This window comes from Anthonomus grandis, chromosome 8, assembly GCF_022605725.1.
Source record: "Anthonomus grandis grandis chromosome 8, icAntGran1.3, whole genome shotgun sequence".
NCBI classification, from domain to species: domain Eukaryota; kingdom Metazoa; phylum Arthropoda; class Insecta; order Coleoptera; family Curculionidae; genus Anthonomus; species Anthonomus grandis.
Window position 1 is genome coordinate 27,849,803 of NC_065553.1, and position 27,338 is coordinate 27,877,140.

General features: G+C 32.9%; 1 protein-coding gene and 1 long non-coding RNA gene across 2 annotated transcripts in view; one reads left to right on the plus strand and one right to left on the minus strand.

The window, feature by feature from the left end:
- Positions 1-21,883, minus strand: part of LOC126739399 (puromycin-sensitive aminopeptidase) — a 112,997-nt gene extending 91,114 nt beyond the window's left edge. Inside the window, exons 1-2 of the mRNA XM_050445066.1 lie at positions 21,330-21,883; positions 2,276-2,462 (exon numbers count right to left, since the gene is read on the minus strand). Coding sequence (XP_050301023.1) covers positions 2,276-2,462; positions 21,330-21,773 — 631 coding nt within the window. The 5' untranslated portion in view covers positions 21,774-21,883. The remainder of the gene's footprint in view (positions 1-2,275; positions 2,463-21,329) is intronic.
- A 97-nt stretch (positions 21,884-21,980) lies between these two features.
- Positions 21,981-24,646, plus strand: LOC126739438 (uncharacterized). The gene is made up of 2 exons (XR_007661619.1): positions 21,981-22,347; positions 22,558-24,646. It is a non-coding gene; the product is annotated as an uncharacterized LOC126739438 (long non-coding RNA).
- Positions 24,647-27,338: the final 2,692 nt, after the last annotated feature.

A 27,338-nucleotide genomic window follows, 5' to 3' on the forward strand; every position in this document is an offset into this window, starting at 1 on the left:
TTACACACCTGTGAATTTAGGATTTATCAAAATTTGGCTTATAATAACATTGCGTTACTTCATTTAAATTTAGTTTTACTACTGTTCACTAAGTAATAGGAAGGATCTACTACGATCTAGCCCAATTCATGGTAAGTAAGAGCATATTTATTTATTTTAGTAGTAATGAATTACTTATTTGATAATTTGCTTATTTTAAAATATAATTTTAAGGTACAGTACTACAAACAGGAATTGGAAGCACAAAGAAAATTGAAGACTGTGTTTCACAATAGTTGCGAAGAACAAGTGTTTTTTTCTTTGTATTTTCTTAAACGTTCATTTTTTGTGTCGTTTTTTAGACATATACTGGGTGGTCCAGAAAGTTGTTAATTTTATAAAATTAAATTTAAAAAAACCCGCTGATCAATTGTAACAAATTTATTCTTAAAATTTACAGAAAACTTACGTTGTTTAAAAATTACGTTGTCCAAATGTGCCCCATTTCTTTCCTGGCACTCCTCAAGCCGAGCCCTAAAATTTTCAACAACGCGTTGGCAAGTTTCTGGAGTTATCGCTTTAATTTCTTGCTGGATATTGGCCTTTAGATCATTCAGGGTGGCTGGTCGGTTGCTGTACACCTTACTCTTAAGGTATCCCCACAAAAAAAAATCGCAGGGAGTGAGGTCCGGGCTTCGGGCGGGCCAATGAATGTCCCCTTTTCGGGAGATTAATTTATTGGGAAAAAGCGCCTGAACGACAGGCAAAGACAGGTTGGAGGTGTGGCAGGTGGCACCGTCCTGCTGAAACCAAGTGTTTCGATTGTATCCCTCAAACTCCCGAAGGGTGGGAGCGAAAAATGTTTGAAGCATGTCTATGTAACGCTGCGAATTTACGGTAATTGCGTTGCCTCGAGCGTCTTTGAAAAAATAGGGACCGATTATTCCTGATCCGGACATTGCAGTCTAAACCGTGACCTTTGGGCTATGCAGCGGGCTTTGATGTTTTTGCTGCCGGTTTGTTGCACACCAGAAGCGACAATTTTGGGTGTTCACATGGCCATTTAGGTGAAAATGAGCCTCATCGGAGAAAAAAATGTTGTTGAATCGCTGAAGTCGATTAATTATTTCGTTGGCGAACAAAAGACTTGCAGGAGGGAAATTTTCCTTTAATTCCTGCACTAATTGAATTTTGTAAGGATGCATGTTTAAATCTTTGTGAAGAATTCGCAGCACCGACGATCTGGAGACATTTAATGCCGCTGCGCGCTTGCGAGAAGACAAGCAAGTTCTCGCATCTGTCGTTTGTCTTAAACACTGTCAACTCCCTCATGTTGCCAATTACTTATTTGACAGTTAGTGGGGGCAACAAAAACACTGGGTTGCTTTTGCGACCGATTTTGACAATTTTGATATATTATCATGTCCTTGGCCGACCCAAATTTCGTTTATTTAACGTCGAACCGGTGTCGTTAAACTTACGTACCCATTTTACGATCAGCTGTGGGCTTGGGCACTGGTTAATGTCATGCAAATCAAAATGTGCCCGATATCTACGGCGCACAATGGTGGCCGAATTGTTGTTACGGAAATACTCTCGTACACAAAACGAGCGTTGCTCTCCCGTATAGCGCTGCATGGTGACTAAGTTTCCCTGAACCAAGCTACCGATTGAGCACGCGCGCACGATTCTAGCCTCCCTACCAAATTTTATACGAAGCGTCAAAAAATGAACAACTTTCTGAACCACCCGTTACATATTTCGTTTTATATTTTTCTATATTTTTTTATAATCAATAGATTTGCAGTTTTTATAAATGAGTTATTTTTCCTCCCAAATACATTTTACCACACAAAAAAAGGAGTCATGTAAACATCCTAGGTACGTCATATAATGTCCAATACATGACGAAAAATGTCATAAAAGTACGTACATATGACGTAGAATCCTGCAGAAAGTGGACGTCCTATAAATATACCTCCATAGTACGTAATACGTCTTTTGGGGTATGTACTGTGTACGTACATTATGTCGTGGAGTACGTACAACATACGTCTATAGTAACTCTCTAAAACTACTTAATTTTTAAAAAAATAATTTATTCATATTTTTAAAAAATCGTTATACTCCTTTAGATTCAGATCATGGAAATACTAATCGTATTTCAATTATGCATGTATGTCAATCTTAGTCGTCCCCTTTTTGTGAAGGCACATGTTGTGGGTAATTTCTTGTTTATCCTGCCTTCATTTTCCCGTTTTAGTTTTGGATATTCGTGTATTAACCCTTAACTTACCATTAAATACGACATCTAAAGTATAAACACCGGGAGCAATGTGGGTGTCAAACTTAAAATGAACAGTTTCATCTGACTGAATGACCTGAATTTCCTTGGGTATGAAAATCTTATCACCTTTTACTTGGACACTTTCTATGTTCAGTTCTAAGGCATTTAGGATGATTTCGTCCGTTGATTCAAGTACCTGAAAAATAAACATTATTTATTCTTTTGAAAAGAAATCATTGGATAAATGGGAACTATTATTATCCTTCATTTTTCATAAAAACCCTATTATCCCATACCCAAAAAAAAATCTACCACATCTGTCCCATACATAATTGGTTCTAAGGGTTTATTTTGGACATCTGTTTTTCTGTTTCACCCAGTACCTGCTTCTAACGGTACCCACGCACCCATTCGGATCGGAATTTACCGAGTAACGGTAACAGAACCCTTATATAATCCGTTATTGGCGCTTTACGAATAACTTGACCTACGTTCTGACAAACCTATCAATGAATGTGAATGGTGATCTACTAGTAATATGAGATTTTTTATATACATATTTACAATAGGCACGTTATTTGAGAAGGTTGTTCAGAATGATATTATAGGGATGATTGTATGAATACCCATAGAAATTGAGAATTATTTTGTGGCAATTTATTAAGTTTTACGCAATAAAATCATATTATAGCTCTCTCTAATTAATTAAGTCTACATATAGGAATATCAAACATTTATTTATCGTTCTGGTAGCTATTTTTATCAGGTCATTAAATACAGTCAAGATAAGATATATAAAATAAACATGCACTTATCATGGCAGGAGAAGCATATTATATCAAGCAAACATTTTGTGACTTGATTAAATTTTTTATTGGGCTGGGTAAAAATTCTAAGAAGGTATGCATCAGGCAATAACATTGCTTATTGCATACTACTTGTATCTATACAATTTTTTTTCTTTACAGTATTTTAGATACAGGCGATTCATTGTTCTTGAATGTTAAACTCAAATTAAAATTGCTTACCCAATAAAGATTAATTTTATTACACATAAAACCTATTTTTTTACCACAAGCTTGTATAAACATTAACATATTAATTTGTAGAAGACTAATAAGGACTGGTTTCCTGTAATTAAAACTTTTATATTGTATTGTATTATGACAATAAAAGTACTAGTTCAACCAGTATTATATTTTAAAATAAGTCAAATTCCTAATTTTATCAGAAAGAATATCTGGTCATTATTTTAGATGGAATTGAGATTTTCAAAATCATAATTTACTGTTTTTTAGCCCCTATACAAGTCAAAGGATAGGTTATTAGATTATAACACTGTTTTATTCCCTAATTAGTAAGCAAGTAAGTTGGCTGTGTAATGGATAACTACACGGGTTTGGATAGAACAAATCAAATTTAATTTCTTATCAAGTAGTGAGTTATTTCTATGAAAATATTTAAGCAAATTATTTAAGTGGTGTAACATTATATTACTTTAATGAACTTAAGAACCATTTAGTTATGCTAGCATTGGATTTAGGAGTAATTTTTGTCAAAAAATTAACATTTATCAGTAGCAGTTGACACTTTGAGTAAAGAGGTGAAATTCCGGGTTTTGTTATGAGATATTGCCAATACTTCTCAGTGGGGGCAAATAAAGTTGTTTATAACCTAATTTCTTATACTGCATGATTTTTAGTGGGGAATACAACATAATTTTGGGTCTTGTCGACTCTAAGTATCTCCGATTTTGCAATATTTTAAAATTCGAGCATAAAGAGTACTTTGAAAAGAATAGATTAAGAGAAAAAAAATTGCGGATCATTCACATAGGACGCTAAAAAATAATATTAAATTATGTCAAAAATGAGGTCTACTCTACTCTATTTGATGATCGAAACTCGTTGCTATTGATAATTACATTGTCAAACTTTTGACATATGATCTCGCAGTTGCCAAATTGTGTATACAGGGTGTCCCGTAAATAGTGGTCCAAATAAAAACTCCTAATAGATTGGACTCTTTCCAATAAGAATAATCCAACATAGCTCTAACGAAAGTGTTACGGTTTTCGAGATATTTTGATTTTTGCGAAATTTTAAGAAATACCTACCTGTAATCAGTTTTTTTATGGTGTGTCACTAAATAAAAAAAAATCACAATTTCTTCGGTTGGATATTATTTACCGATAGATGCGCTTTATGATGCGTATTAAAATTTTTCAGTTATGCAAATATTTTTCACAGAAAAAAATGTTGAAATTGCAATATCGGATTTTTTTTCTTTTCAAAAAGTTTGAAGTCTTATGACGCAATAAAATAATAACAGAATCTTGGTGCCCATTAGCGTAAAAACTTATTTATTCCATGCCGTATTAAAGACAAAAACTTTCTGAATTTTTGGTTAACCTCAAAAAAAAATGGTTGTTTTAATGCCGAAAGAACTATTTTTGTGAAAAAAAAAATCGTTTTTTTTTCGATGCAAATTCGGTTTATTTGTATTTTGCAATTTTACAAAAGGTGTTCAAAATGACCACCACCTGATGCTATACACGCCCTACACCTTCTTATAAAGGATCGCTTAATCCGTTGAGCGTGGCCAGCTCTATCTCTTGAGCAGCAGTTTGGATGCGCTCGCGCAGATTTTCAATGTTTTGTATGGGTTTCCTGTATACAATTTCTTTGAGGCATCCCCAGTAAAAAAAAATCAAGAGGATTTAGGTCAGGTGACCGTGGGGACCACAGTATAGGTCCTAGACGTCCGATCCATCGGTTAGGGTAGGATTCATTTAAAAAATTTGTCACTTGCACACCGTAGTGCGCAGGACATCCGTCGTGTTGCAGCCACATATTTCTGCAAATGTCTAAAGGAACATTTTCCAAAAGGATGGGGAGAATATTTTGCAAAAAATGGAGATAATATTCAGCATTGAGATTTTGCGACAACTCAAACGGTCCTATAATTTCACCATTAATAATCCCTATCCACAAATTGATTTTAAATTGGTATTGCAATTTATCTTCTCTATTAATATGTGGATTTTCCAATTGCCAGCTACAGTGGCGGCCAGCTAATTAAAAACGACACAAAATTTAATTTTTTTGGAAAACACTTTTATGCAGTTTTACGAATGATATTTATTTATAAGGGTTAGACATATTAAACACATTCTACCATAAATCAATAGTAATCTATTCAAAAATCTAGGGAAAAAAAATGTTTACAAAATTAATGGACAACAAATTAAAAACGAATTCAATATTTTAATTTTACACCAAAAAAAATCAGTATTTGGTAGGATATCCTTTAGCTTCTTTTATTGCTAGACATCTTCTTTGCATAGATTCTATTAAAGTTTGACAGCGAGTAATTGGGATGGAATACCAAGCTTCTTGAACACCTTTCACTAGTTCGTCCATGTTTTTAAATTGCTTTGGCTGAATTATTCTTTTAAGATCATTCCACAGATTCTCTATCGGGTTGAGGTCTGGACTACACGAGGGCCATTCAATTACATCAACGACGTTTTGTTCAAACCAGCTTTTTACTGAACGTGCTGTATGCTTGGGGTCATTATCCTGTTGAAATTTCCAGGTAATAGGTAATTTTTCTTCTGCATATGGAAGCATCACATTTTCTAATATAGATTTGTATTTCTCCTGATCCATAATTCCATCTATTTTATAAATTGGTCCAACTCCATACCATGACATGCAGCCCCACATCATGATTGAACCACCTCCGTGTTTAACAGTTAATTTTGTGAATGGATTTAATTCCTCACCAGGTGGTCTTCGTACATAAGTACGACCATCCGATCCGATGCGATTAAGTTTTGTTTCATCCGACCAAAGTATATTTTTCCATTGGGTAAGGGTCCAACTCAAATGATCGCGTGCGAACTGCAATCGGAGTTTACGATTCTTCTTTGAGACAAGTGGCTTCTTTCAGGAAACTCTTCCAAATAGTTGAAACTCATTAAGTCGGCGGCGAATTGTTCTTACTTGATGGCTTCGGATCGTTTTGTGCATACATTTCACGTCGGATATCTACTGCTGTTAAATGGGGCGACTTTTTTGCTAAACGTACCATAATTTTATCCTCTCTTGCGGTTGTTATTCTAGGCCTTTTCTTCCTAGGTACATTTCTAACCGTGCCGTGAGTTTTATAATGTTTAATAGCATTATGAACCATAAATTTGGAACATTTTAGCATTGCTGCAACTTTACTGTATGAATGCCCTTCTTGAATCAAATTTAAAATTACTTGTCTTTTTTCAGGGTCACAACTCTTTTTTTACCCATAACGTTTGTTTTATATTGACCTTGTATTACTTAATTGAGACACCAACTAAATGATAAATAAATGCTACACATTCATATTCGACAAAAATTGATAAAAAAAAAACAAAAGATGAATCGTTTTTATTTAGCTGTCCAAGGTATTTCTAAATTGTTAAAATATCAGATTCCAAACCTGTTTCAAATCCAAATATTTATGCATGTGCAAGCTTAACATGAAGTGATAAAAACATTTATGTGCAAATAGAAAATATACCGTATGATTTTAGCATAAAATATTAAAAATTGTATCGTTTTTAATTTGCTGGTCGCCACTGTATGTAAATTATGGAGATTCAAAAATCCATCTTTGCGGCAGGCATCTACGCATCATAAAGGCATCTATCGGCAAATAATATCCAACCGAAGAAATTGTGATTTTTTTTTCATTTAGTGACACATCATAAAAAAATTGATTACAGGTAGGTATTTCTTAAAATTTCGCAAAAATCAAAATATCTGGAAAACCGTAACACTTTCGTTAGAGCTATGTTGGATTATTCTGATTGGAAATAGTCCAATCTATTAGAAGTTTTCATTTGGACCACTATTTACGGGACACCCTGTATATATAATAAGCAACAAGCACATCTAAAAAGCATATCTTATATAAGAGAAAACATGAAAGACATCTAAATCTATCTGCCAAAATGACAGCAGTGTTTTTACACTATAATAGTGAATGGGTTTTACTTTTACACACATTTCTACACAAGCAAAAAATTCATTCCCTTATGCAAAGGTTCGTAGCCTCCATATTTTCTAACATTTTGAGATTCTATTCATATGAAAAAATATAGAGAGGGCTCGTAAATGTCGAGCACATTACGAGCACATGGGGGGCTTCCCCATGTGTTCGTATTCTTGTGTTCGTATTCTTCCCCATGTAAACCCAACCCAACCCAACCCAACCCAACCCAACCCAACCCAACCCAACCCATCCCATCCCATCCCAACCCGTCTCATCTCATCTCATCTCAGCCCAACCCAACACCGAATTATTTCGAATTATCTTTGGAAATTTCCAAAAAAAATTAAAATATTTATTTTTATTTTAAACTGCCTTATTACAGACATTCTAAAGTTATACAGGTGTGCATTTTACTCAAAGTATGTTTGTCTTTTATTTTTAATTTGTTGGAATTCCAGATAAAATTTGAATGTTATTTACCTTTTTTGCTTTTTTAGTTTTATTGGTAAAATTTATCATTTGTACTGAAAATTTACATTTGTGAAGTTCAGTGAAGTATATAGTGTTTATTATGAAACGTCAATCAAGAAATTGGAAACTGAAAAAGGGATGAACTTTCGAAGAATTGGAAAGAGATTTGGTGTATCGCATACATCCGTTTCGCGTATAATTGGACCGTTATGGAGTCAGGTCAGCACTTAAGACGACCTGGTCAAGGCAGACATCGCATAACTACACCCTAATAAATTCAAGACCGTTTCATAAGACTCTCTGCTTTAAGACAAAGATTTGTGACAGGAAGATTCCTGCAAACACAGCTACAGGAAGTAGATGGACTCAGAATTTCAACTGATACTGTTCGTCGACGCCTAGCTGAATCTAATCTGAGATCAAGAATCCCAGCGCGAGGACCAATTTTGACCCCAGAGCATCGTAGAGCACGGTTAACTTTTGCTAGCGAACACATCGATTGGGCTAATGAAGACTGGGAAAGAGTTCTTTGGTCAGATGAAACCAGAATTTGTCTCTACAACTCAGATGGACGTAAAAGAGTTTATCGAAGACCAAATGAAAGATATACCCAATGTAACTTTCAGAACACCAGATTATTTGGTGGAGGGTCAGTTTGGCGGAGGAATCTCTTTAAGTGCTCGTACTGACTTGGTGGCTATTAATAATGGCAGTTTAACAATTGATAGATACATAAAGAAGATCCTGCAAGAACATGTGATACCATTTGGCCGCATCTTGCTGAGATTGTTCAAAATTATTTTAGTGATGTTGGAATTGAAACTATGGATTGGCCAGCAAATAGTCCTGATCTTAATCCAATTGAGAATGTTTGGGACATGACCTACCACCGTTTCCAAGAACTTCCTAATCCTCCTAATACTTTATAAGGACTCATTATATGGACTCTTTATATGAAAATTTTTTCTATTGTTAATACTTATATTATGTATAATACTTATATAAAATAAGAATATACTTAACTTAGACACAAAAATATTTGATCAATATTATACATTTTTTTTTCCAAAATATAGTGGTGCCTTAATTTTGATGCCCAGTGTAATAGGTGCTTTAAAAAGATGCATGTCAAATTATTTAAACATTGATTTAGTTAAATTATTTAAGTTTAGGTAAAATGAAAAGGTATCTAAATAAAAAATGATACTCTATACTAATACTAGTTTTTTAAGATTATTGCCACTTAAACCCTGTTAGTCTTGATATTTTCCCATAAATAAATCAATTTTATCTGTACTTTACTAGTTTTACGGAGTATGAGATTTTTAAATATTTTATTGGCAAAATCACAACAAATTCATATTGGCAGAACTGGATTCCTGTAATATCTCAACATCATTCTAAGACTTTACAGGATATGAGGCATACATTTTAAATATTTTGATTATAATTTCTTTGTGTTATTAACATGGTTCCATGACATGGTTTTTTAATTGTTTTTATGATAAATTTTGATTTAAATTGTCACTTATTTATGCTTATAAATTACTTATTAATGCCTGCCTTGGGGTAGCAGTTTCCCAAACAACCTTTCCTCTAAAAAAAATATATAGTTCATACTTGTAAAGTATGAAGTATTATACCATGATTATAAAATTATTGTTACAGTAATTTTAATTTTGAAAAAAAAAATAGTATGCAATATCAAAAAAATTACCTTTACCTATATGAGATAGTAATACCAGTTTGGTATTTACAATACAATCTATGAAGGACTTTTTATGAACTAAAAGCTATTATATATATAAATAAAAATGTATTTATTGAACATAAAAACAATTACATACAAAAGGTGAAAATTTGGAAACAGCATATTAATCGCCCAACAGTAACACTAAACTTTCACAAAACTTGCTGATGTGGCAACAGGTCAAACCATGATAAGCGGTTTGTACCCAAGTTTTTACTTCAATTTCAGTTATCATTTTAGTATAGTCTTACAGAATATTTTTCTGACATATTTTAGTGCTATAAAACTAATTTGCAATTCTCATCCTTAAATGCTGAATGGTACTTTTAATGCAAGTGGGTGATTTATCCAATATAATATTAAACCTTTTTTTAGACTATATTAATTTTTGGATTTACATTTTGCATTAAGCTTTATGCCTCTCTATTGATCTAAATCTCCTTACAGTCAGAGTTATGTCGAGATTCTTTTTGACCCTTATACCAAGGAAAATTTTTAACCCTTTATTTTTTGTTTATTGGACAAACAATATTAGCAATAAATAAAAATTTTCAAAGAAAATGTATCTCTGCCCATACACCACTCATATCTAGTACAGAGATCTACAGTATATGAAAGTATAAAGGCATATAATCACATTCTCAATAGTTAAAAGCACTTTCATTTAAAATGTTTAAATAGTAAAACTCCCCATAACTTTGACAAGATTTACAGTGATATTTATGCAATAAAATAACTTTTCTAACATCGTATAGCCTTTTGCTGACAAAAGTCTGTGTATTTGTGTCTGTTGCATACTTTTATTCTTTGATAAGTTTAATATATTTTTTTGTTAAATAAAATATATTGTTGTAATTATTTTATTATAAATGGGTTCCAATAATAAATAAAATATAACATCATTTATTTAATCACATGTAAATATGTGATTTTTCAGCTAAGTTTAGTATTTTTTCAAGCTTCGTAACATGGATAAATTCCTTAATGAATAAGAACAACAGAATTTACACTTTCCAGATAATAAATTCACATTTACCGAAATATCTATCATTGAGCTGCATGACCTAATCAAATCATTAAAAAACAAAAACAGTCGTGATTTCTATGCAATGAATACTAAGTTGATTAAACATATTGTGAATATCATTATATAACCAGTAGTAAAGCCTATATCAATAGTCCCTCTTTTCTCAAAAATCTTTGAAAAAGCCCCAAAATCTAGAATTACTCTTTTCTTTGAATCAAATGGTTTTTTTAGTAATAAACAGTTTGGTTTTAGAAGTGCTAAATCAACAAAAATGGTAATTAATCTTTTTATAGAAATAAATGATGGTCTTAAAAAAGGAGAATTCACTGGAGCCACATTTTGCAATTTGAGCAAGGCTTTTGATTGTGTCTTCTTTAAAATTCTTGCAATGATATTATAATTTTTCGAACTGTAGCATAAAATTAATAAAATCCTCTCTCTGGTAGATCTCAAGTGGTTAATTTGAATGTCTCACAATCTGATTTTGCAGAATTAAAATTTGGGGTTCCTCAAGGATCAGTGCTAGGACCTCTGCTTTTTTTTGATATACATTAATGATCTCGAACACAGTGATCCTAGTGCTGATCTTATTCTCTTTGCCGACGACACAATCTTAATAAAAAAAGGCATATGCACTTGGTGATTTACACATGAATCTACAGGAGACACAATTGAAGGTTTCAGATTGGTTTTATTCTAACCAATTAAATATAAATGCAGATAAAAACCAACAACTGTACACTGCACCGGTTATCTTTCTTGGGATAAAAATTGATTCCAAACTTCTATGGGATGCACATATTGATTACATATGCCCTGGAATCGCATCTGGCGTTTTTGCACTTCGGAGCTTGATGCAGAAAGTGTCTCTTAAAGTTGCACTGTCTACTTACTTTGCGCGTATCCATTCAAGAATCTCCTATGGGAGAGGCCTCAGAGAAAGGCCATTAGAATCCTCGAAAACCTGGATCATAGGGCAGAATGTAGAATGCATTTCTCAAGACTGTGCATTGCCAACATTAGCCTAATCTAAATTGCCAGTAGATATATAGAATTGTTGGTTTTTATCTGCATTTACATTTAATTAGTTAGAATAAAACCAATCTGAAACCTTCGATTGCGTCTATGCGTTTTTTATTAAGGTTGTGTTATTGGCAAAGAGAATAAGATCAGCACTAGGATCACTACACTTGAGATTTATTTATTTATTTATTTAATCAATACACGGGATCAACCCCATTCCAAAAAATATAAATGTTTCTGAAAAAGAAATAAAAGCTAGCCTACCTAATCACTAATTACTAATTAACAATAATTATCAGACTTAATTTTAATACCAAGGATAATTAAACTGTTTTACAATGCAAAATTAGCTAAGAAAAAACAAAATGAACAAAATGAATCACTGAGCAAAATTATTTCAAAAAACAAAGTCCTACAAACTCTTAATAAGACTCCTAAAATGCAATAGGGAAATTCCCAAAACTTCAATTCCAGTCAAGTTTACTAGCCTCAAGGTTCTTTCGACAGGCAAGTGCATAGCATAGTTGGTAGGATGATGAGGCAAAGAAAACATTTGATTTACCCTCAGATTATGTGGAATATTAAATGAAATTTTATTAAGTAGTTGGGACAAATTACAAGGCCATTCAAAACTTTATAAATAAACATTAAATCATTCTCAGTGTGTCTCATAAGTAAACTTCGCATATTCAGCAAGTTCATTGCTTCATCATATAAGTGGTCATTAAAAACTGGAATGTGAAGTTTATAAAAGCAGAATCATAAAAATTTATTTTGAACTCTCTCCAGTGCCATACAATTATTCATGTAAAGAGGAGACCAAATTATTGATCCATACTCCAACAAAGAGACAACAAGTGATATGTACAACCTTTTGCAACTTTTAACCAACAGGTTCTAGAGATTATTAATGTATATCAAAAAAAGCAGAGGTATATCAAATATGTATATCAAAAAAGCACTGATCCTTGAGGGACCCCAAATTTTAATTCTGCAAAATCAGATTGTGAGTCATTCAAATTGGGGCCTTTTTTATAAATAGGTGTAACTAGAGATTTTAAGGACAGTGGGAAAAGCTGAGTTACTGATACACAAATTAAGAAGCTAATTAAATTTACTAATGGATATATAATGATATTCACAATATGTTTAATCAACTTAGTATTCATTCCATAAAAACGATGACTGTTTTGGTTTTTAATGATTTGGTTAGGTTGAATAAAGTTTTGTTTTTGGTTTTTTACAAAACTGGCAAAACTTTAGATAGTAAGTACACTTTGGAACTAGACCTCTTATTGTAAATGGGTTGCCTTGATAAATAAATAAAATATTGCCTATTCCTTCATGAGTAAGTGGAAAGTGGCAGTACGGGATAAAAATAAACATCACAACAGTATGAATGAACTAAAATGAATAAGCATATTTTTTAAGGAAACATAGCCACTTAAATTAATGCAAACGAGCACATTAGGAAAGTAAATCGAAGCAAATGAAATTTACATTAGCACCACAAGAGCCCCACATATGGAATAACCTCTGCCACCTACCTACTTTACCTAAAAAAGATAAAAAAAAAATATGGGAAACTCACCTCAATTTTCACAGAAACGTCACCCTTAAAAGTTAAACTTTTCAAATCTGGCACCAAATTTAACACATAAAGCTGTGCAAGAACTTGTTCTTTTTGGCAGAGGGTCTATTATGTTATGGGCTGGTATATGTTTAAATAGGCATATCAACTTAATGATAATTGCAAATGGTTCCTTAAAGGCATTACATTACTTAGAAGGAATTTTAACATCACACTTGATTCTTTTTGTGGATAATATGGGAGCAGATTTCATTTTACAAAACGATAATGGTGGGCAACATGTAGGTAGGATAACAACAATTTTTTTTAAATGGCCATAATATTGAAGTCATGGAATGGCCAGCTAAGAGTCCAAATCTCAATCATATCGAACATCTGTGGGATACATTGGGATGAAGATTATTGGAGTGGCAGCCTATGCAAACCATCCAACAACTTAAAGAACTTCTTGTTCAAGAATGGGAACAACTACCCCAGGATTTGATCAGAAACTTGATCGAGAGTATGCCCAGTTGTTGTGCTGAAGTTATCAGAGCCAGAGGAGCATATACTCACTACTAAGAATAGTTTTAAGATACTGCCTTATTAAATGATGGAAAAAATAAAATCATTATTTATTGACTTATTGAAATTTGATTTTTTTATTACCAAATAACATATCCGACAGGTTTAAGACATTTACAATTTTAACAGTAGTCTTTCACACATAAAGCAGAAAACAATAACTTTTACAAACAACTATTACACAAAATAAATAATTAAAATTCTTTCAAGTGGCTCCTTTTTGTTCTAAGTAGTTTATATATTTTTTTAAGTATCTATAATGTATATTCAACATGACACAATAATGCTGGGTCACATGTAGCTAGGATAACAAATTTTTTTTTAAATGGCCATAATATTGAAGTTATGGAATAGCCGGCTAATAGTCTAGATCTCAATCGTATCAAACATCTGTGGGATACATTGGGATGAAGCTTATTGGAGCGGCAGCCTATGCATGAGTAGTTTATATATTTTTTTAAGTCCCTATAAGGTATATTCTTACTATATTTTTATATGACAAAGACAAAGACAAAGAATTTTATTGGTGCTAACACAAAAGCTTACACAAGTCAATGAATTACTTATTGGCCGAAATCAAAGGCACACTTACACAAGCTTAAATCTAATGTGCATAGTTTGTAACATCAGTAAAGTTATTATTGATATATTCATGGATACTAAAAAAACTCTTAGCCACAAGATATTTTTTTAACACTACTTTAAACTTATTGAGAGGCAATATTCTAATGTGAAGTGGCAACCTTTTATAAAACATGGGACCATAAAAAGATACCCCCGTTTTTATGCAATGAATTCAAGCATATATCTATCAGGCAGCTAGTTTATATAACAAAATACCTGAGAATCTTAAAACATTAAACTGTCCCTGTTTTAAAAAGAAACTAAAAATTTCTTTTGTGGATAATATGGGAGCAGATTTCATATTAACAAACGATAATGCTGGGTCACATGTAGCTAGGATAACAATTTTTTTTTTAAATGGCCATAATATTGAAGTTATGGAATAGCCGCCGGCTAATAGTCTAGATATCAATCATATCGAACATCTGTGGGATACATTGGGATGAAGCTTATTGGAATGGCAGCCTATGCAAGCCACCCACCAACTTGAAGAACACCTTGTTCAAGAAAGGGAACAACTACCCCAGGAGTTAATCAAAAACTTGTCAAAGTCATGTTACCTAACATAATATGTTGTTAACAAAGCATTATATAAAACCTTAAAGATAGTTGACAACATAATCTTTTAGAAAAATATAAATATTTTAACAATTCTTACAACACGCAACACAATTAAAAAAGTAAAAGAAAAAGTAGTAAGAAGTTACATCACACTACGCAAATCTCCTCACTGTCAAAAAGTTGTATTTAAATACTCGTCTAGACTGTCTAGGACTGTCTAGAGAATAAAATGCTTTAGCAAGTAAAAGTTTCTTTAGATTTTTCCTAAAACGTTTTTCACAATTTATTAGCCTTATATAAAGGGATAGATGGTTAAAAAGCCTTCTGCCTCCGTACACAATAGAGGACTTAATCTGCTCACTTTTTGACTAGGCAGATAGATAAAGAGAAAGTTGTTCGGAGATTGTAACCTGAGGAGGGGGGGCCAGGCTGATGGTGATATTTTTTGTGGATAAGACAAACAATCTCTAAAATAAAAAGGCATGGCAATGTCAGGACAGAGTGTTTAAAAATAATGACTTACAGGGGCTATGAAAGGGAGCTATACACATGTAGAGTATGGTTAGAGTATGTTAAGACATTTACAATTTTAACAGTAGTCTTTCACAAATAAAGCATAAAACAAAAACTTTTGCAAACAATTATTACATAAAAAATAATTTAAATTTTTTCAAGTGGCTCCTTTTTCATTTTAGGTAGTTTATATATTTTTTTAAGTCTCTATAAGGTATATTCTTACTATATTTTCATATGACAAAGACAAAGAATTTTATTGGTGCTAACACAAAAGCTTACACAAGTCAATGAATTACTTATTGGCCGAAATCAAAGGCACACTTACACAAGCTTAAATCTAATGTGCATAGTTTGTAACATCAGTAAAGTTATTATTGATATATTCATCCATACTAAAAAAACTCTTAGCCACAAGATATTTTTTTAACACTACTTTAAACTTATTGAGAGGCAATATTCTAATGTGAAGTGGCAACTTATTAAAAAACATGGGGCCATAAAAAGATACCCCCATTTTTATGGGATGAATTCAAGCATATATCAGGCAGCTAGTTTATATTAGTAGTAACAAAATACCTGAGAATCTTAAAACATTAAGCTGCCCTTGTTTTAAAAAGAAACTAAAAGATTTGATCAGAAGTGGTAAGCTGTAATAAGTCAGTCTGTAGTAATTTTGTGATATGTTATTTTTTTTTTGTAATTTTTATACTGTGCTCAAAGCTTTTAAATAATGTGATGTATTTTAAAATTTATCAGTATATTTGAAAGTGTATTTTTTATTTGTTATTTCCGAATGGCTAAATCTTTATTGGTAATTGTTAAAAACCACTCTGTGGATCTATTACCTTTTGACATTTTTGTTAATAAAAGAATACTCTTTGAAAATAGTAATTTTTTGTTATTTGCCGATGATTAAAAATTTTATAGGGTGATCAGTTCAGAACAAGACATGGTTCTCTTGCAAGATGATCTGAACAGATTCTACAAAACAAACAGGTAATTTCCTCCTATACTATTGACAATGATAATCTTAGGTACACTGAAGTAGTAAAGGACCTTGGTATCTTTTTTGATGAAAAAGAACTGAAAAAGATTCATTCAGAATTTGAAGAACATTCAAATTGGGGCCTTTTTTATAAATAGTTCTAACTAGAGATTTTAAGGACAGAGTGTTGAGTTTTCTGAGTCAGTGATGCACAAATTAAGAGGCTAATTAAATTTACTAATGGATATATAATGATATTCACAATATGTTTAATCAAATTAGTATTCATTCCATAAAAATGACGACTGTTTTTGTTTTTTAATGATTTGGTTAGGTTGAATAAAGTTTTGTTTTTGGTTTTTTACAAAAATGGCAAAACTGTAAATAGTAAGTACACTTTGGAACTAGACCTCTTATTGTAAATGGGTTTCCTTGATAAATAAATAAAATATTGCCTATTCCTTCATCGAGTAAGTGGGATTTTTCGAAGTGGGGCAGTACAGGATAAAAATAAACATCAAAACAGTATAAATGAACTAAAATGAATAAGCATATTTTTTAAGGAAACATAACCACTTAAATCAATGCAAATGAGCACATTAGGAAAGTAGATCAAAGCAAATGAAATTTACATTAGCGCCACAAGAGCCCCACATATGGTATAACCTCTGCAACCTACCTACTCACCTCAATTTTCACAGAAACATCACCCTTAAAAGTTAAACTTTTCAAATCTGGCACCAAATTTAACACATAAAGCTGTGCAAGAACCTGTTTGTTTTGGCAGAGAGTCTTATGTTATGGGCTGGTATATGTTTAAATGGGCATATCGACTTAATGATAATTGCAAATGGTTTCTTAAAGGCATTACATTACTTAGTAGGAATTTTAACAGCACATACAATTCCTTTTGAAGATAATATGGGAGCAGATTTCATATTACAAAACGATAATGCTAGGCCATGTGTAGCTAGGATAACAACAATTTTTTTAAATGGCCATAATATTCAAGATATGGAATAGCCAGCTAACAGCATCATATCTGAATCATATTGAACATCTGTGGGATACATTGGGATAAAGATTATTGGAGCGGCAACCTATGCAAACCATCCACCAACTTGTTCAAGAATGGGAGTTCAAGAACTTCTTGTTCAAGAATGGGAACAACTACCCCAGGATTTGATCAGAAACTTGATTGAGAGTATGCCCAGTTGTTCAAATTGGGGCCTTTTTTATAAATAGTTGTAACTAGAGTTTTTAAGGACAGTGGGAAAAGCCGAGTCACTGATGCACAAATTAAGAAGCTAATTAAATTTACTAATGGATATACAGGGTGTTTCAAAAGTCATGGTCCAAACTGAAAGGGGGGGTAGGGGAGGCTATTTGGAATCACAATAACCCTCTATGTTGTTATCCGATTTTTGATGGTTTAGAAGTTATAGCTGTTTTTCAGTTTTTTTTCTATAATTTACTTCTGGCTTGAAAAATTATTTTTTTCTATGTCTGGGCTTTATTTTTTAAATATATTTTTTTTTGTTTTTATTCCAACAAATGTCGAGTCTTTTTAATAAAAGTGTAGTGTAATTTTTTTTTCGCTGCAGAAAATCTTGTTTAATTTGTTTTTGGATTCTTCCAAAATGAATTTTAACAATTTAATGAAGCACTACACAGTACACAAAGACCTACAGGAATTTAAACCAATGTTTAAAAACTTCCTACTATTTCAAGTCTTTCAATAAAAGCATTTACCTTATGGTGTTTATTATTTGATCAATGTATGTTAAGAAAATTTTTAGAAAAATGAAACGTAAAAGAAATAAAATCATACCACATTTTTTGCTTGCATACCACAAATTTGATACTATTTATTTTGATACTATTGTGCGCTTGACCTTCAAATTGGAATTCAGAATGCTATCAAAAGCCACAAACAAAAATCGTATTCTCACATGGACCATTTTAAATAGCCAAACCGACTATTGTTGGTATTTTCTGTATTGTTTTCTGTTTGTCTTTAGCTAACATATTAATCGATTTTTTTTTCTGTTTTCTGACCTATTATACCATTAAAGTAATAATTAATCTGCATCGAGATGCCGGATCATACCTCACGGGAATATGCTGAAATGTCGTCCGGTGGAAACGCTCGCCTTGCTGCAAAAAGTATCGTGATCGTTATCCGGATCGTGAACGCTTTCTCGATCACAGAGTGTTCATACGAGTACATAACTCATATTTGCAGGGGAGAAATACCTGATGATGTACAAATAGTACAAATAGTACAAATGTGGGATAGTACAAATAGGCAGACCGCGGTTGGATGATGAAGAGGTGCTTGCTTTGATAGAGGCGGACCCTTCTACAAGTATTCGTAGAATTTCTAGAGGTACTGGATTAGCTATAGCTACGATACATCGCATGTTGCGGAGGAACAACCAGCATCCATACCACGTGCAACGTGTTCAAGCTCTCTTACCCCGTGACTACACGCCTAGAGAGCATTTTGCAGAGAAATGCTTCGACGCTGTCTGCAAGTCCCGGACTTTTTTGTCTGCATTTTGTGGTCCGATGAGTCTTCATTTCAAAGACTTGGTATAATTAATATTCAAAATCTTCACTATTGGGCTATAGAAAATCTGAGAATAATAAGGCAAGATCGCTTCAAGTACCAATTTGGTGTAAATTTGTGGGCAGGAATTCTCGGTGGTAGGCTGATTGGCCCTTTCGAGTTACCGGTCAGATTAAATGGAGAGAGCTACCTAGATTTTTTAGAACACCAACTTTATGACCTTTTGGAAGAGGTGCCTCTGGAAGAATGTGGCTGCAACACGACGTACGTGGCGGACACGAATAGTCAGAGACTATCTAAATGGTGCTTACCCAGATTGTTGGATAGGTAGAGGAGGAGTGGTATCGTGGCCGCCGCGCTCACGTGACCTTAATCCTCTTGACTATTTTTTATGGGGATACTTTAAAGAACTTGTATACCAAACGGAAAACAATACTGAAAATCAGCTTCGTCAAAAACTGGGAGATGCAGCAACAAGTTTACGAAACAATGCTCGAGCATTTAGAAACTTAAAAAGAAATTTTATAAGACGATGTCGTTTGTGTATGAGAGCCGTCGGCGCCCATTTTGAACATCTTTTTTAAATAAATGCCAATGAAATATTCGAAGTTTTATTTTAGCTTTTATTTCTTTTACGTTCCATTTATCCAAAAATTTACTTAACTTATATTAAACAGATAAAGACCTTTAAATTAAATGTTTCTATTGAAAGGCTATAAGTTGTAAGAATTTTTAAAACATTGGTTTAAATTCTTGCAGTGCCTTTCTGGCACTGCAAGAATTTAAACCAACCACCTGGTGGTGCCTCATTAAAACAGTAAAATTTGTTTTTAAAGAAACCACAAAAAAATTAAACATGATTTTCTGCAGCGATAATACAATTTTTTTTATGATATACTTTTATTAAAAAGACTTGACATTTTTTAAATAAAATACTAAAAAAATATATTTAAAAAATAAATTCCCAGACATTAAAAAAAAATAATTTTTTAAGCCAGAAGTAAATTATAGAAAAAAGTGAAAAACAGCTATAACTTCTAAACCATCAAAAATCAGATAACAACATAGGGGGTTATTGTGATTCCAAATACCACTCCCCTACCCCCCCTTTCAGTTTGGACCATGACTTTTGAAACACCCGGTATAATGATATTCACAATATGTTTATTGTTTAATCAACTTAGTATTCATTCCATAAAAATGACTGTTTTTGTTTTTTAATGATTTGGTTAGGTTGAATAAACTTTTGTTTTTGGTTTTTTACAAAACGGGCAAAACTGTAGATGAAACTAGACCTCTTATTGTAATAATGGGTTTCCTTGATAAATAAATAAAATATTGCCTATTCCTTTATGAGTAAGTGGGATTTTTGAACACCTCAATTTTCACAGAAATGTCACCCTTAAAAGTTAAACTTTTCAAATCTGTTAATCTGTTAATCTTTTCCTATTCAATCATATCGAACATCTGTGGGATACATTGGGATGAAGATTATTGGAGTAGTAGCCTATGCAAACCATCCACCAACCTGAAGAACTTCTTGTTTAAGAGAGATGCCCAGTTGTTGTGCTGAAGTTATCAGAGCCAGAGGATCACATACTTACTACTAAGAGTAGTTTTAAGATACTGCCTTATTAAACAATGGAAAAAATTAAATCATTATTTACTGACTTATTGAAATTTGATTTTTTTCATAATTATATTACAGGAAGATTTAGACATTTACAAATTTAACAGTAGCCTTTCACAAATAGAGCAGAAAATGATAACTTTTGCAAAAAATTGATGATGAAACTTTTTCAAGTGGCTCCTTTCTTATTTTGAGTAGTTTATATATTTTTTTAAGTCTCTATAATGTATAATATTCTTACTGTATTTTTATTTGATTTTTAATGTACTGTTATGGTTTAAAATCATTATCTGTAATTAGCAAAATTGCTGTTGTACTGTAACAAATAAATAAATAATAAATAATGCATTACATTGAATCAAGTTTTGTTTTTGGTTTTTTACAAAACTGTAGATAGTAAGTATACTTTGGAACTAGACCTCTTATTGTAAATGGGTTTCCTTAATAAATAAATATTATTGCCTATTCCTTCATAAGTAAGTGGGACAGTAAAGGATAAAAATAAACATCACAACAGTGTGAATGAACTAAAATGAATAAGCATATTTTTTAAGGAAACATAACCACTTAAATCAATGCAAAGGAGCACATTAGGAAAGTAGATTAAAGCAAATGAAATTTACATTAGCGCCACAAGAGCCCCACATATGGAATAACCTCTGCCACCTACCTACTTTACCTAATAAATATATTAAAAAAAATAAAGGAAACTCACCTCAATTTTCACAGAAACGTCACCCTTAAAAGTTAAACTTTTCAAATCTGGCACCAAATTTAACGCGTAATGTTGGGGCTTCACGTTTTTCGGGAGCCTCTGGAAAGGCTTCGTCGCTCTTGGCATTTTAATGTTTGCTTTAACTGCACTGGAGAAATTTCTGTAATAATTTGTGACGACGGTGGAAGAATCGTAACGGTGCCGCCGATACCCCACTGACACAATGCTCGGAAACGGGCTCAGGAGGCGGGACCGCGCGGCGGCGAATGCGTGCGATGTCGATGCAGCCCGACTCGCCGATTTTAACGGGACTTTATTCGTCCTCGGACCAAATAAATCGGCGGCGTGTCGTCGGTATTTCGGGCCGATTGTGAAGGTACCGCACGGAAGGTTGCAGCAGGATTTTCGATTCCTGACAATACGAAGCAGATTCGACGATGACATTTGGCGATTGTTTGGCAGGTTTTTCTTTTTGTGAGTACCAGGGGCACGGGGCACCGAACTTCACAACTTTATTTACTATTTTTTACGAGCACGTGCTGTAACGGGGTTTCGTAGAAATGTACAGTGTTGCCAACGTTTTGAATTCTTAGGACGAGTGCGAAATATCCGTAGACTTGTTTTCCAAGGAAATAAATTATATATACAATTATTTTTGTATAAAATAATGCCTGGTATGAATAATAATAATATAATAACATATCGTCGCCTTAAAGTGTAAACCTGCTAAGTCCATTTTTTGCTAAAATGCGTTTTTTCTAAAAACCGGCAGCACTATATATTCTACGTTGATTAGTTAACCTGCCAACTACAAATGTGTAATAATAATCCTTATTTTATACGATGAGAATAACAGCTAACTCCCGCCGACTCAAATCCACTTTGTAAACACAGCCATGTGCATTTTCAATGGTGATCTTGTGAGAACGTGTCGTAATTGAGTTTAATGTGCATTATTTTAAGTTACTTCTAGTATTTTGGGCGTTTGAAATATTTTTTTTATTTAATAACACAAGAGGTAACTTGTTAAAACATTGTTATCCAAATTGCATGCAGTAATTATTTTTTATTCAGCGGTAATTATCGTTTATTGTTTTAATAGGACTTGGCAGTATTTCTTAAATGTTTTTTTAAATATCATGAGGAGAAAACAGTTTTTCTACTTAACAAAAAACTTTCAAAATTAAATAAAATATAAATTAATTTAAACTTTTTTTTTTAATTTAAGATGTCACGTGCCAAACGAATCCATGATATGGCCATCGGCCAAACAGCAAATGAAACCGAAGACTCAGAGCTGGGAGAAGACTCTGAGCATAATACTTGGGAGTATTCTTTTGGGGAAAGCAGTGGTTGTAGACTCAATTCCCCTGTCGTTGGAGTTACCAATAGATATATTAGACTCTCCCATTAAAGAAAATCAACCCTTTGAAAACTTCCAAATAGCCGAAAATCTGCAAATTGATTTTATTGGCGAAAATGGACAAAAATTAGATAATTGTGAGGAAGTTATTGTACTGAATGAAATTCCTTTACTGGACAACTTAAATGAAGTTCCTCGTGCTTCTACATCAGGAATCAATCATATTAAAAAAACAATCCAATATAGAATATACAATTTCTGATATTTCCGATGACGAAGCTAGCAGGTTGGTACTATATTCGGATTCCGACTCAGGCTCATCTTATCCGAAAAAAAGTAAGAAACGTAAAAAGCGCTTTCAAGTACAAGAATCAACGTGGTTTACTGAAAAAAATAGAAAGTTAAGAGAAAGGGGTCAAAGTTACTTGGGACGAAACAAAAAAAATGGAAAATGGACCTATAACAATCCAAAAAAACCTCGTACAATGAAGGAAAGGTGCAAATGTAAACTAAACCCTAAAGGAATGTTAAAATGCTCCGCAGTAAATGAAGGTCAAAGGCAACCTATTTTTAACAACTTTTGGAAAATGACTTGGGCGGAAAAAAAAGTTTATGTAAACACTCTTGTCTTTTCTATGCCACCTAAAAGACACAGAAACCGACAAAAAGAAAATGAAAGTAAAAGGGGACAAACCCTTCAATATTTTTTAAGAGTAGGAGAAGAAAAAACTTAGAGTTTGTAGGACAATGTTCATCACCACTTTAGGAATAGGTCGCTGGACGATACTTCATTGGAAACGGTCTTTTCAATCCCGTTCGCCTAATGTTCAAAGAGAAACGTCAATGGAAGGTCAAAAGAAGCCATTCGAATTGGGTCGTGAATGTTTACTGCAATTTTTAAAATCATTGGCGACATCTCGGAAGATGAATACAAGAGTCACATATAAAAGAAAAATGCGGCAAGGGAGGAAAAGGAAAAGGATAAAAATACACAAAAATATTATGTATTTACGGTGGATTTGCAAGATGTGCTAATGTGTCCCGTATCTAAAGTGTCTACTTTATATTATAAAACAAAACTTCAAGTGCACAATCTTTGTTTTTACAATTTAATGAATTCATATGCTTATTGCTTTCTATAGAATGAATCTGAAGGTGAACTTAATGCTAAAGAATTTGCAAGCATATGGTTATTTTTTTAGAAAAAAAAATATTGCCAAATATTACACCTCCAGAAGATCCTAATAAGTCACCCTTATTATATATTCTGATGGATGTGGATACCAAAATCGCAACTGCATTATGTCGAATGTTTTACTTAACATTGCTATTGCCCATAACATTATAATAGAGCAGAAATATCTTGAACCTGGACATACGCAGATGGAAGTTGATTCTGTTCATGCTAAAATTGAGCAAAAGCTTAAAGATAGAGTAATTAATATACCTGCTGATTATCTTTCTGTTTGCCAACAGGCAAGAAAAATTCCTGCGCCGTATGATGTAAACTATCTTACTTACGACTTTTTTTAAAGTTTTAATTTTGTGCAATATTATAAAAAAATCAGACCTGGTAATGTTAAAGGAGACCTGAAAGTTACTTATATTCGAGCTCTGAGATACATGCCGGAAGGAGATATTTTCTATAAAATTCATTTTTCGGACTCATGGGAAATTCTCCCACAATGGAAAAGCCGAATATCTAAAACATATTTATGGGAAGATTTAAGTCCACTTTACTTGGAGAGAATTAAAATAGAATCCCGAAAATATGAAGATCTACAGGCTATAAAAAAAACTTTGCCTCGGAACTACTACACATTTTATGATGACTTGCCCCATAAAACAAAGTAATTTAGGATAAAATTATGTTAAGAATATTATTTTTCACTAATTTTTTACTTTGTTAATTCAAATAATTTTAGAATTTTTTTGTAATAAAATATTAAACGATTACTAGTATTTTGGTTTTATTTAATATTAAGGTATTAATTATTATTATGGGGATAACCTGCCAAGTCCAGCCAAAATTTGAGTTCACAAAATGCAAACCTGCCTATTTTTATTTATTGACTTAAAACAGTTTGTTATACACAGTTTTATATTGTTTCTATTATATTATCATTTATTTAATAAGAACCAATAAAACAAGGCAAACATACAATAATTTAGGTAAAATATAGTTGATTTAGGCGGTTTTTTGACTCTCCTGTAAAATAGGTAAAATTTGACTTGGCAGGTTTACACTTTAGGGCGACGATACATAATCGTAAAAAAATCGATGCGGTAATAAAACAATAATAGAAGAAATATAATATATACCAATCTATCGATTATACATATATGTCGTCCTACTTTAATATAGGTAACCCTACATGTACAGGGTGTTTCCTAACTACGGTACGAAACTATACAGGGTGAATCGTTAGGTCGTTTTATGAAAAAAAGTTCCTATGAACGTATGTCGGGAGTTGCTTTGTTTCTGAGATACAGGGCGATGAAGGTTCAAAAAAATAACGGTATTTTAAAAATACTATAACTATCCTTAAACCGATTTGGTTGAAATTTGGTGCAGTTATTTGAAGTTATAAGACGCTTATTTAGCTGTAACTAGATTGAAATTATTAGGTCCAGTGGCGTGTCAGTGGGCACCACCTGCGTTTAGCAGCTTTTTATTTATTTTTGTATTTAAGCAACTAAAAATACAACTTTTTCCTATCTTATATTATTATTTTCATATCTGGCTTTGTTTTCGAGAAAAGAAATTTAAAGTATCTTCAACTCATTCTAAAAATTATCCATGGACGACAACATGAAATAAAAACCAATTAATTCGATAAACAATTTCGACCTTAAAGTACATAAGCAAAATGTCCACCCTCCAATGCACGACTTTTTGGTCTCTTGTGTCTTGTTTACTATGATAATAAACATTCAACTTCTACGATTTTTATTATCAGATTTTTGAAATACAATAAAATAACAAATACATTGCTTCTTATGACAAATAATTGGCAAGTCCATTCACGTACCTCCTTTGTACCTACCTGCTTTGGAGACTAGCTGACAGTGATAGAATTGCTATAAGTAAAATTCAGCTGTCAATTAGCAGTGATTCATTACTCCATCATGAATAATTTTACTAACCACGAAATGACCCACATGCACTTTATTTATGGATTAGCAAATGGAAATGCGGAACAAGCACGAAGAATTTACCAGGACAGATATATATCCTAACAGAGTAATTCCATGTGCAAAAACATTTAGAACACTACATGCAAGATTATGTAAAACTGGGAGTTTTAGTAAAATTATGGGTGGTGGAAGACCAGAAACTATAACAACGCCTGAACTGGAAGAAGCTATACTTGATGCGATAGAAGAAGATCCTTCCAATAGTATCAGGAAGATTGCACTGCAGCTTGAAGTCAGTTCAAAAACCGCTGATCCGTGGAAAGTTCTAAAAAGAAACCTCCTGCATCCATATCACATACAGCGTGTACAAGCTCTACTGCCTCGGGATTTTCATCCAAGATTAATGTTTTGCAGGTGGTTGATTCATACGATGGCACACAATAATAATTTCCTACCAAATATTTTATTTACGGACGAGGCAAATTTTTCAAGAGATGCACAATGATCATTTTTGGGCCGACGAAAATCCCCACGTTATTAGAGAAACTCATTTTCAGCAACAATTTTCGCTGAAAGTTTGGATAGGAATTATTGGTGACTACCTAATTGGCCCATTTTTTACCGGCAAGATTAACAGGTGAATCCTACACGGATTTCTTGCAACACCATTTACCCACTTTATTAGACGAAGTACCCCTACAAGTAAGAGTCAACATGTGGTTTATGCACGACGGGGCTCCAGCTCATTTCAGTGTTCTTGCTCGTCAGCATCTCGACGTCATCTACCTTAATTGCTGGATTGGACGTGCAGGACCTCAAAATTGGCCGGCTCGCAGTCCTGATATGAATCCCCTGGATTACTATTTATGGGGCCATATGAAGGCTCTTGTTTATAAAACTCCTGTTCTAGATGTGAATGACTTGAGGAATCGGATAATTGTCAATTGCAATATCATAAGGGATACTCCAGGTATTTTTCAGCGTGTCAGACACTCAATGACAAATCGTTTGCAGTCGTGTATTTTATCAGAAGGTGGGCATTTTGCTCATTTACTTTGAGGTCGAAATTGTTTATCGAATTAATTGGTTTTTATTTCATGTTGTCGTCCATGGATAATTTTTAGAATGAGTTAAAGCCCTTTAAATTTTTTTTCTCGAAAACAAAGCCAGGGATAGTTATAGTATTTTTAAGATACCGTTATTTTTTTGAACCTTCATCGCCCTGTATCTCAGAAACAAAGCAACTCCCGACATACGTTCATAGGAACTTTTTTTCATAAAACCAGACATACACATTCAGACCTAACGATTCACCCTGTATAGTTTCGTACCGTAGTTAGGAAACACCCTGTATAAGCAGTGACCGAGCCACCAAGATAAAAGATAAAAGCGCGAGATGTCGCACTCGTAAACTAGAATTATTTTATGAGACATTATCTATACTTTAGGAATTGACTTATTATTTATATATATAGCATATTATTATTTTTACGTAATTTTTAATGAAA